This window comes from Primulina huaijiensis, chromosome 18 (assembly GCF_012295235.1).
Source record: "Primulina huaijiensis isolate GDHJ02 chromosome 18, ASM1229523v2, whole genome shotgun sequence".
NCBI lineage: Eukaryota > Viridiplantae > Streptophyta > Magnoliopsida > Lamiales > Gesneriaceae > Primulina > Primulina huaijiensis.
The window spans coordinates 19,323,128-19,335,129 of NC_133323.1; the positions used below are offsets into that span (position 1 = coordinate 19,323,128).

General features: G+C 36.2%; 1 protein-coding gene across 1 annotated transcript; it reads left to right on the forward strand.

The window, feature by feature from the left end:
* Positions 1–555: 555 nt before the first annotated feature.
* Positions 556–3,720, forward strand: LOC140964956 (protein OBERON 3-like). The gene is made up of 3 exons (XM_073424957.1): positions 556–635; positions 741–2,563; positions 3,117–3,720. Exons 2-3 carry the CDS (start codon positions 751–753, stop codon positions 3,599–3,601), a joined length of 2,298 nt encoding a protein of 765 aa, XP_073281058.1. The 5' UTR covers positions 556–635; positions 741–750; the 3' UTR covers positions 3,602–3,720.
* The last annotated feature ends 8,282 nt before the right edge of the window (positions 3,721–12,002 follow it).

Sequence of the window (12,002 nt, forward strand, 5' to 3'; positions counted from 1 at the left end):
TTCAAATCATTCAATCACGTACATGTTAGACAATTAGACATTTTATGTGTCGTTCTAAACTTCACAATCATATTCTTTATTGGAAGCAAAATGTAAGCTTTTAACCGGAAATGGAACAAATGTGTTGCTACTTGATGGACATAGCACTCAACTAGCATAGATAGACAATTGCAAAGTAGATATCTTTTACATACAAATATTCAGAATAATTTATAAAAACTAATTTCCATTTGTCAAATTGTAGTTGGTACTTTTCCAATTATAATTTTTATATTTAAAAATATAATATTTTATTATTATATGATTAAGTTAATCATATGTATTTTAACTAATATAAATACTTTAAAAAAGAGTTAAACAATAATATAAAATAAAGCCGAGTGCAGACTTATTACTCTAGAAAGTCAACTCCACCAGGAAACATTTAAATCAAGCCAATTTAACATAATCTAGGGGTATTTACGTCATTTCACCGGCCACCTAGCTAACTGGTTAAACACAAGACTTCAAAGTGTGAAAGGAGGAAAAAAAATTAAGCCGTTGTGAATTCCACAATATGCACATAAAAGCAGAGAGAGAGAGAGAGAAGAAGAGTGTCCGTGGAGTCCAAAGCTCGAAACTTTTAGTCGAATCTCGTGAGATTCTTTCCAGTTTCGTGTCTGCTGTTACTCTAATTTATCTTCCTCTCTGTATGTATGTTTTCAGCTGCGGGTTATTGATTTCGAGCTTGTTTATTGAAGGTTGACCGTGATGAGGGACGAGGGAAGAATTAAGGTGAGCCCAGATGAGAAAAACGAGTTTCAAGAAAAGGGTATTGATTTTATTGGAGAAAATCGCGATGGTGGGTTCGATGAAAAGGGTAAAAGAATTGGGAGTTCTGGGTTTCAGGAGCTGACTCTTAGCTACCTCTGCGAGAGCACCAAACTGGGGTTACCTGAGAATGATATCTCAGGGAAGAATTTGCTTAATTCGTGGAAGAAGTTGAGTTATGGTTTTAAGGGGAAGGAGATTCAGGGTCTGATCGAGGGGGGTGGTAGTATTTGGGTGGAAAGAGATTTTCTTCAGTTGAATGAGAACACATGTAGTTCCTCAAAAAAGGAGGCCGAAAATGGTGAAACAGTGGGAGAGAATAGGGAGAAGAAAGCTATAGTTGAGTCTTTGGATCTTTCTTTGGCGCTCCCTGATGTTTCCCAGTTCAATACTGGGTCTAATCGTGTTCACAATGAGTATTTTCCGTCCCGGTTTGGGCCAATTATGAGTGTGCAGCCGGTTGGGCCATCATTTAATAATGCGCAGACGACTTACTCGCTTTCATGCTCGTATTCGCACCCTGTGTCGCATAACCCGAGTTGCTCACTCACCATGAACTCGACCGAGAACAATGAGTACTCAATGGGGAGTCATCGGAAGGAGGATGATAAGATTTGGAATTGTGGGGAGGGGACTAATGGGTCGGTGCATAGCCGGTTTAGGCCGATTGGAGATGGGACGGTTGCATTGTCCAGTCATGGTGGTGATGGAGGTTTAGATATGGGGAATCATGGTGGGTTCAATAAGGATTCACGGAATAATAGTTTTTATTGGACAAAAAGCTCGGAAAATTTTTCGTTTTACCCTTCAGAGTTACCCGCGAGGCCGAGAATGGACGGCCAGTCTGGAGATTCGAGAGGGAGGGGTTTGGAGAATTTGAGGGACTCTGAGGATTTCGAGATTGGGAAAGAACGTAAGCGTTCTCGGCCGGAAAGGATACTTTGGGAAATTGTGTCAGAGTCTATTCCTGTCATGGCTCAGATAATTCAGGAGCTTACTGATGAAACACTTGAGTCTACTAAAGAATACTTGAAGAATGTCATTGCGAATCCAGAAAGGAAAGAAGAATTGATCGGCCTCCGGAAGAGACTCGAGAAGCGGTCTGATCTCACCAAGGAAACTCTCTCAAAGTGCCAAAATAGCCAGCTTGAAATTCTGCTTGCTATAAAGATGGGACTTGGAAGCTATTTGAATGGAAGGAACGGAGTTCCGACTTCAGAATTACTGGATATTTTCCTACTTGAAAGGTGCCGAAACATCAATTGCAAGAGACTATTACCCGTAGATGACTGTGACTGCAAGATTTGCTCAACGAACAAGGGATTCTGCAGTGAGTGTATGTGTCCTGTATGTTTGAACTTCGACTGCGCCAACAACACTTGCAGTTGGGTTGGCTGCGACGTCTGTTCACACTGGTGCCATGCCGCATGTGGACTTCAAAGGAACATCATTAAACCTGGACCTAGTTTGAAGGGGCTTTTGGGGAAAACCGAGATGCAACTTTACTGTCTTGGATGTGACCATGCTTCTGAGATGTTCGGATTCATTAAGGAGGTCTTCATGTCATGCGCCAAGGACTGGAGTGTAGAAACACTGATTAAGGAGCTCGACTGTGTGAGAAAAATCTTTCAGGGAAGCATAGATCGGAAAGGTGAGGAGCTTCATTTCGCGGCAAATGAAATGCTTTCGAAAATTGGGAACAAGGCATTAGCTCCTTCAGATGTCTGCAATCTCATGTTCCAGTTTTTTGACTGTAAGTCTTCGAACAGACTCTCTTAGCTTCTTCCAGTGTTGTACCAGCTAACAATATGTTGATTTGCCTGTTTGTTTCTCATCTTTTGGAAGAATTGAAGCATTGTCTCATGTTGCTTTAAACATTGTCTTGTGGCACATACTCTATGTTGATCCAGGCAGAAACTGCGTCAGATATCAGTAATTGTTGACATAACTGAAACACGAGTCAGAACATATTAGGTAGTTGGTGACATGTTGTCTAAGTTGAAACTCATGCGTGAGAAATAAGGCTACTTCGTTACATTTAGCTCGTTATAGGCTTTCTGCATAAATTTTAATTTGATGCATTAATTCAAGATCGGATTGTGATCTGTGCTTTGCATGCAACCTTTCTTGAATTCGATAGAGTTCGTTATCTTCATATTGTGTATCTATAAGTGAGAAATCTCTAAATATGTTGGAAAGTGGGAATTTCTTTCTGATTGTTTGCTTGTTCTACTTGGACGTTGCTTTGATTTTAATAGCAGCAAAGCAATTTGCATTTTTGAAACCTTTTAATTTCTTATTCACAGATGCTGATGGTTTGTCGAACTCGGGCGTTTCTCCAGTGCCTTCGAAGACACCCTTCTACAATACGAACTCCTTAAGCGGACAACATGATCTAAGACCAATTGATCTCCGTGAAAACTTGATTATCCAGGACGAATGGTCGGTCAAGCCTATGAAAGAAGGTGGTGTGGACAGCCTCGAGAATCTGATAATGATGAAAGAAGCTGAAGCAAGAATGTTCCAGAACCGAGCGGATGAAGCACAAGGAGAGGTGGAGAGTTTGAGACAAATGATGAGGATCAAAACCGAGAAAATGGACAAAGAGTACGCGTCTCAGTTCGCGAAATTATGCTTACAGGAGACGGAAGAAAGGAAGAGGAAGAAAGCGGAGGAGCTCAAAGAATTGGAGAATTCACATTGCAATTACTATAAAATGAAGATAAGAATGCATTCTGAGATTTCAGGTTTGTTGAAGAGAATGGAAGCTACAAAGCAACAGCTTGTGTAACTTTTATTCTTTTCCTTTTTTTTTTGTTAAATATCAAATAGTTTAAACTTTTGTTTGACTTCAGAAATGTTGTGTTGGATTGGTTATTTAATATGTAAATTTTGAATACTTGGTTGATTGCATCATCAGTTCTTCATCAAATTCGCAAATATTATTTTAATAAATTATGAGTTTCATTTGAAGTTCATGACTGTGTATCCCTGCATTCTTGATTAGGTGTCAACCATATCACCATTTATTCCCCACCTACACACTGCACAGAAGAGCAATTTGTGGACACGATTAAAAAAATTAAGCATTAGATCGAGCTGAAATTTCACCAAACTAAATGGTGAAATTAAATTGTGGATGGTAGAGATCAAGGTTTGTTATCATTTGAATTCGTTTGTAGAGGATAAATTGAAGTTGCAGCCATTGGAGTTTGAATACAATCTACATGTTGGAGGGAGCTGACATTTAGATATCATGTTTAGGGAGGTTGTCCATGTCAAAACTGCTCATGTCACTTTATTTGATTTCAATATATCTGCTGGAATTTAGTTGCTCTATTTGTTATTACGTCTTATTAATTACATATAAAAAATGAATAATTGTTGTCATTCTCAAGTCCCGAGACCGAGACCAGGGTTAGTCGACACAGATGTTGTTCAATCATCACATAATCACCAAACAACAAGCTTCGCAGTATAGTATAAACCAAAACCAGTTCATTTCTCGCAATCAATCATTAAATTGTCTTTACAACGTAAAAAGAAAATATGCGAAAACGTTTACGACGAAAACTCAAATAAAAATTAAACAAACAGCGTAAACTCAAATGGCTCTTATTTTCGTCCATCATCAGCATAAAAAATGGTCTTGTTCCTCTTCCTCTATCTATTCTTCGGACTTATCCGGGGAGGGAGAGTAAGAGCTGAGTGATATGGTCGTCACTCAGCAATTGCAGGTCGTTTGAGCACATAAATAACAAATACACATGATTTTCGAAAACATATCACATCATGCATAACATTATTCGTATAACATATCATCAGCATCAACATAAACATATTTTGGCCTAAGCATCTCTACTTTACATGATTTACTGATATCAATCTCAAATATTTACTCTTCTAAAGGGGCGATGTCATATAACAGTTACAATCTCACCGTGTAAGGGTCGTAACTTATCATGCATTGGGATTCCCACCCATATCCGTTGAATCCTCACAGTGCCAAAAACATATACGAAAATCGTATCAAGAAGGGGTAGAAGAGAATAACGGTGCTTGACCGAAACTTTCAAAAAATTAAATAATTCATATACAAATTATTTTAAAACAAGCTCACTTATTTTAGATATGGATGCCAAAAAAAAACGTGAAGGGTGTGGGGGTTTTTTTGCTAGGATTTTCGAATCCTATTTAGATCCACACTGCAGCAGAGCTTCGACACTCGTCATGTAACGTCCCGAAAAATTGAAGGTCCACGTGAACCACAAATATGCAAGTTATCAAATTTCTTATGTGTTTTAATTAAATTATTTTAATTACATTAATTAAATGTGGTAAGCATGTTTGTATGTTTAAAATATGGTTTTCTACTAGAATGCATAAAAATTTGTTTTAAAGGTTATTCAAGACGCGATTGAGGAACGGAGAACGGGAACCATATAAGGGAAATATTTTTATTAAATGATTATTTTTAATTATTTAATATATGATATATTTTAAATGGTATTTTCGAAAATGGAAACTTTTAAGGTGTTTTCATGCGCCGAGTCGTATTTTAAACCGGTATTCGATTTTTGATGAAAATAGAGACTTTTTGATAACTCGGCTAATATTGTTGCAAATTTTCCTAAACAAAATATTTTAAATATTATCTAATGAGCTTAATGGACCTATTATACTAGGTTAATAGGCCTAAGCTTGTATCATGTGTTTTATATCAAATAATCAAGCTTCCAATCTCTTTTATTTCCTTCAAACTACATGCCCATCACCTAGGATTACTAGGACTCTTCATCAAAACACACCACACAAAAATTTGGAAGAAAAGTCACGCAAGTTTGAAGAAAAATTCAACAAGCTTCTTCCTCCATCTCTCCGCCAACGTCCCTCGCATCGCAAGTTGTTTTTCGTGCGTGAAATACGCAAAAGCACGCCTTAATATTCCTTCAAACATCTTTCACACCATATTATGTATATTTAATTATCCTTGCATGAAAAATATGTTGCACTACTTGTATTTTCGTTTTTTTTTTCTGAATATGCATAAAATAGAGTTTTCTTTTCTTTTTTTAAAACTCTTGCTAATGATGCACAAAGGCGTTGCCATGGTAGGGGTACTTGAAGGGAGGTTTTTTCACATGTTTAAAGGTCCCTAGATGAATAGGTAAGGTCTGGAAAAGAGAGGAAAAATGTGGAACAAAAATTGGGATTCACGAGTGCTAGGGTTTTGTGCCAAGGCTTTCTAGAGGGGCGTGGCTCTTAGCTGTTGTAGAGACATGTTCAAGGGTCCTAAGAGAGGCTAGCAAAGGTCCTAGGCTGGTCGCATGAGGGTTCGTACGAAGGCTAGGCATGAGCCGCGCCTATGGGAGTCGCGCATGGCTTTCTAGGGCACATGTGAAGGGCTGGGCACTTTGGGGTGTTAGGTTCTGTCCAGTAGCTCGATATGTGTTCGGTTTAGGTCCTAGGGTTGATGCTTAGGAGCTAGACATGATGGTTAAGGCTTAGGCTTGAAGAAACTCAAGGTTGGTTAACTAGGGTTTTCGAACATGCACAAAAAAATTCAGTAGGTGTCATAGGATGGTACAAGGACTTAATTGGCTTGGTTTGGGCTGAAAAAATGTTAGTTAGGTGTTATTAAGCTATGGTTCAAGTTTGGTAAATTTTGGTTAAGTCTCGAGTCAATACGAATCAAAACCGATATGTACGTCTAAGTTTTAAATACGACTTAGAAAATTAGTCGAGGAGATTAAGTTTACGTCTAAGAAATATTTATGAGTGTATTTTAAGGTGTCATGTTAGATTTGGATGAATTTGGATCGTCGTTTTAAGGTCTAAGGATAAATTGAGAAGTTAGGGTTTCAGGGGCAAAACGATCATTTTACACTTGAAAAATGTTAGACGTCCTGGCAGTGCCCTGAATGCTGTAATATATGTTAAAATGTTTATTTCAAATGTTTATGGAATTTTATGATGAAACATTAATGCTAAAAGACATGTCAGATGGTTGGTTTAAAAGAAAAATGATTTATATATGCATGAATTTTTATAAGTGATGGAAACATGAAAATTTGAAGGAGGTGAATTGATTGTGACTAATACGATGATACAATGATATGATTGGAGATATCGTCAGGGAAAAGGCCACAGAGAGAGCTCATTTACAGGAGAAGGCACCAGAGGGAGCCCGACGATTGTATTTTTCATCGAAATGATATGATGATATTATAATATGTAAGGCCGAGGCTCAGTTGACGAGTGAGAGTGTCGCTGATGTCCCCGCCGCCCGGTACCGTGGTAATACGTAGATTGATCCACCGACCTACAGCTAATACGAAAGTCACAATTGAGGATCTGAATTCAATAAAAAGGGAAACGTATAGGTACATGATGAAAGAAAAGAAAAATATATGATGAAAGGAAATTGTTTAAAGTTTATGAAAGGCTATTTTATTAAAATTATTTTCACTGTTGCTTGTGAATGTATATGTATTACTTGCTATCATGATTAAGGTTTGCTGAGTCAATAAACTCACTAGGTGTGATCGATGCAGGTGAGCATGATGTTGATATTGATGGATGACTTGATGGTTGAACTAATTGGACTGAAAGTGCACATGACCCGAGGACTGACGTTAGTTTTCAACAAATAAAAATTAAGTTTATGATTTAAGCTACTTTAAGGATTTTATGACGTTTAGTATTTTTATGCTTTTGAGGGATTTTGAGATATTAGGATTTTTATGCTTTATTTTGAAAAATATTAAATTAGGTTTGGTTAACGATTTACAATTTCATGTTTGAATGCTTTCTTTTGGATTTTCAAATAACTAGTTGGTGAGTTTATTTTAAGTGTTGTCAGAAAAATATATATACATGTAGTTACATTTCGGCTGAACAGATGGGGAAGAAAAAAAATTTCTAGTATATTTTAAAGAAAAACGAGTAGCGAACGTTTCACGTCAGAACTGGGAGAGAAAATCTCGAAATTCTTGAGAGTACTAGGGAGCAACTTTCGAAAATTTGGATAAATTTTCAGGTGTGATTTTCGAATGGGAGGCTCCTCCTATTTATAGAGACTGACTGCTATCCTGATCGTGTAGACTTTCGTCTATCTACTATTTTCAAAAATTCTATATATTTGTTATGTATGTGTTCGAACGACCCCAGTTGCTGAGCGACGAGCATATCACTCACCCTTACTTTCTCTCCCCGGATAAGTGTGAAGAACATATAGAAGAAGAGGAACATGACTAGATTTGGGGCTGTGATGGACAAAAATAAGAATCATTTGAGTTTACGTTGTTCGTTTTAAGTTTTATTTGAGTTTTTGTTGTAAACACTTCCGCATATTTTTTTACATTGTAAAGATAATTTAATGATTAATTGTGAGAAATAAACTGGTTCTAGTTCATATTGTGTTACGATGCTTGTTGTTTGGTGATTATGTGTTGGTTGAACAACGTCGATGTCGACTAACCTTGGTCTCGGTCTCGGGGCATGACATTTAGTTGGTATTTGATCCGACCTTTTCTAGTACAGTGAGGTTTGAGGACGAACCAAGCGGAAGCTGGTGGGCATGTGACGCCCCCGAAGAGGGCGGGGGGTGATCGCTGGTGCCATGAGGTTGCATGTACAATGAGCGGGTCTTAGCAGGTTTCTAGGAGAATGGGAGATGAATGTACCGATATCACACCAGAATGAGAGGGATTCCTAAATGAGAGGGATTCCTAAACTATTTAGGTATGAGACTGTGCAGTTGAGGGGGGCTTAAATATTTGATATGTACTACTCATATCAAGAAAGTGTATCTTTTTTCGGGATCTCATTACATAAGAACTCCAAAGTTAAGTGTGCTTGGCTTGGAGCAATTCTGGGATGGGTGACCCTTGAGAAGTTTCCTATGGTGTGCGTGAGTGAGGACATAAGCACTCTAGAAAGGCACATCTTGGTATAGTCGTGAGTTCCGGGGCCGAAGAGAGCAGGGGGCGATCGCTGGTGCCATGAGGTTGCACGAACAATGAGTGGCTCTCGATAGCCTTCTGGCCGAAGCGAACATGAATGAACCGATCTTACATCAGAAGGAGAGGGATTCTAAGATTGTGCAGGTACTGTACAGTTGAAAGAGCTTAAAAGATTTAATAGTTACTACTCATGTCAAGAAGGTGTATCTTCTTTTCGAGAGCTCATCACATAAGAACTCCAAAGTTAAGCGTGCTTGACTTGGGGCAATTTTGGGATGGCTGACCTCTTGGGAAGTTTCTTAGGGTGCGTTTGAGTGAAGGCATAAGTATTTTGGAAAGACTCGTCTTGATACAGTGGTGACAGTCGTCGAATCCAGGACGTCACAATAGTAGAGACAATCGTCGAATTCGGGACATTACAGTCATGCTGCATTGTTGGTCCATTTATGAAAAACGAGTAGTTGACGTTTCAATTGGTATGATAGCAATGTTCCTACAAAAGGGTTGTGCCACCGCCAGTTCTGGAAAGCTCAGTCGTCAAGCCTCAAGTCTGTAAGTTTAAATTTTTTAAATGTTTTTAATGTTATCACCTGCATGTTTACGTGGTTGATATGTTTAAACTACATGTTTAAACACTTTTTGAAGTTAAATAGCATTTATGTTTAAGTTATGATAGATGATTTTTATGATTAAACATGCATGGTTGCATGATTTTTTTTATGCTAAAAGATTAGATACTTTAGAATTTTTATGCATGTTACGATAAGAAATAAGAAATTATATGATTTTCATGCATGCTGGTTTTGTGATGGAATTGGACATGTTTAAGAATTTGGTTAATAGGCGTTAAGAAAGGTTGAAAATGATTTGACTATTATTGATTTTGGGTTTTAGTACTGATGTTCTACTTTTTGGATCATAAGTTAATCATGAAGATTATGAATGCTTTTGGGACATGTAGATTTTCTAAGAAAGTATTGATGATTCGTGGTTACTAATTGAGTTAATTTTTGAGAATTACATATAAGGAATAATGATTCGAAGACTGTGACGGTCTTTAGGAGTATAGAAATGCATAATTTGGGATTTTAGGTTTTGATGAAAAGGTAAGATTGGTTATGATAATTGATTTTGAGTTTAATGCTATAAGGAATAATAATCAAGGACATTGTAGAATGAATCAATATTGAGCTTGAAAATCTAAGCGTTAGTGAAATAATGTTGTGGCAAATTTAAAAATTTAGAGTGATGACAATTTAAAGTAAAGTTGATCAATTAATTAAGTTATAAGATTAGACATTAAGTTAACATATTTTCGGGAACTTAAGGTTTGATTTACATGTATCATAAGTTTTAGTCATGACTCATGATTTTAAGAGTTAAAATTATACCTTTGTTAGGGTAATTTTTTTTAAAAAAAGTTGGGTATGATTGATGGTTAGGTTACTTGAAAGACGCATGTAAAATGTGAGATAGACACCATGTCTTGAGGAATTTTTGAAATTCATAAGAAACTTGAGATTAAGTGGATATGTGTGTTGAAATTATGTTATCTAAGACTATTTGGGTTGTGTAAGCTTGAATTACAAGTTTATGAGATATGTGTTTATATGAAAATTTTAGGCGAAATAAAAACAAAAAAGAATTAACTGTGTTCAAAATAGGTTACCAATGAACAAATATGAAGATTTTTATCGAGTAAGTAATTTAAAATCTCGATAAGTTGATTCTAGAATGCTATGGATTATAAGTGAAGTCAAATTATTTGAGTTAGTCCAACATTAACAAGAGAGAACTTATTAAGTTTTATGCGCTATTGTTAATTAAGCATTAATGATACGTCAGAATACGACATTCGTTCCAATGAGGAAAGTCCAAGTGTCTTAGGCCCCAACTAAATTATAATTGAGAAGAAAATAGTTTAAGCATGTTATTGATGCTAGAAGTGGTTTTATTATATAAGTAGAATATCGATGTTGTATATTTTGGGTGTTATGGATTAACATTACTCGAAATTTGAGATTTGCAACAATTTTATATTTTGGATGTATTTGTAAATAGTTAAATTACGTTAGTTTGGTGCCGTAAGATAAAGGTTCGATTCAAGAATCTTATACTAATATTATTATAGGGTTGAGATAGGGTTTAATTATTAAGTATATTACACAAGATAGAAGTCGATTACTAAATTTTAGAGCTAAGACCTCTTAAGTTGAATTGCATAAATGCTAATATAATATGTTGATGAACATCTTGGGTATAGTATAAGGAAAGTAAGATACGATAAGTTTGGACCTCCATTTCTAATACTAGGAATTGTGAGAAAAGTCAAATTTTGAGGTTATAATAAAATAAAACTAAATCACCATAGGTCGTTTTAAGTTGTTATTCGCAAACGAGGATTTTGAAGGCAAATTTAATTTGGATTGAGGAGACATAAGGACAGCCTAAAACTTATTTTATCAGAGTGGCGCAGCGGAATCTCACAATACCCCATACTTCATTCATCCTGGAAGTACGAAGATGTATAATGATCTGCAGTCATTGTATTGGTGGCCAGACATGAAGCGAGACATCTTGTGTTTTGTGTCCGAGTGTTTGACATGCCAGCAAATTAAGGCAGACAATCAAAGGCCAGCAGAAAAGCTTAAGCCACTTCCTATTCTTGAGTAAAACTGAGAAAATATTACCATGAACTTTGTAGCAGGATTGCCAAGGACTATCAAGCAGTTCAATGCTATTTGGGTGATAGTTGTCCTTCTTACGAAATCAGCGCACTTTCTACCTATTAAGACGACATTCACCATGACACAGTATGCCGAGCTGTATATTCGAGAGATAATTCGACTGCAAAAGATTCAATTCAATACAAGTAAAATTGTAAATTTAAGTGGTTTCAATTATCATACGTGAAAGGGGAAAATTAAAGAACTTTGTATATGAAGGATTATTATTTGCATATATTTGAAAGTACAAATATATTTGATCGAGTTTTTCTTGCACTAAGAATTATCAGTAAAAATAATAATAAAGCTTATGCTCGAATGAATAGCAAGTGCACGAGTTAAGTTATAATATAGTGTATAAAATACTAGTATCGTTCTAACACATATTGATTAGAATTTTCCTCAAACACAATTCTTTAGTTAATTAAAACGTTAAATGAATTAATTAATAAACTAAATTAACATTGAAATAACAAAATGAAACATAAACAATTTAAATAAT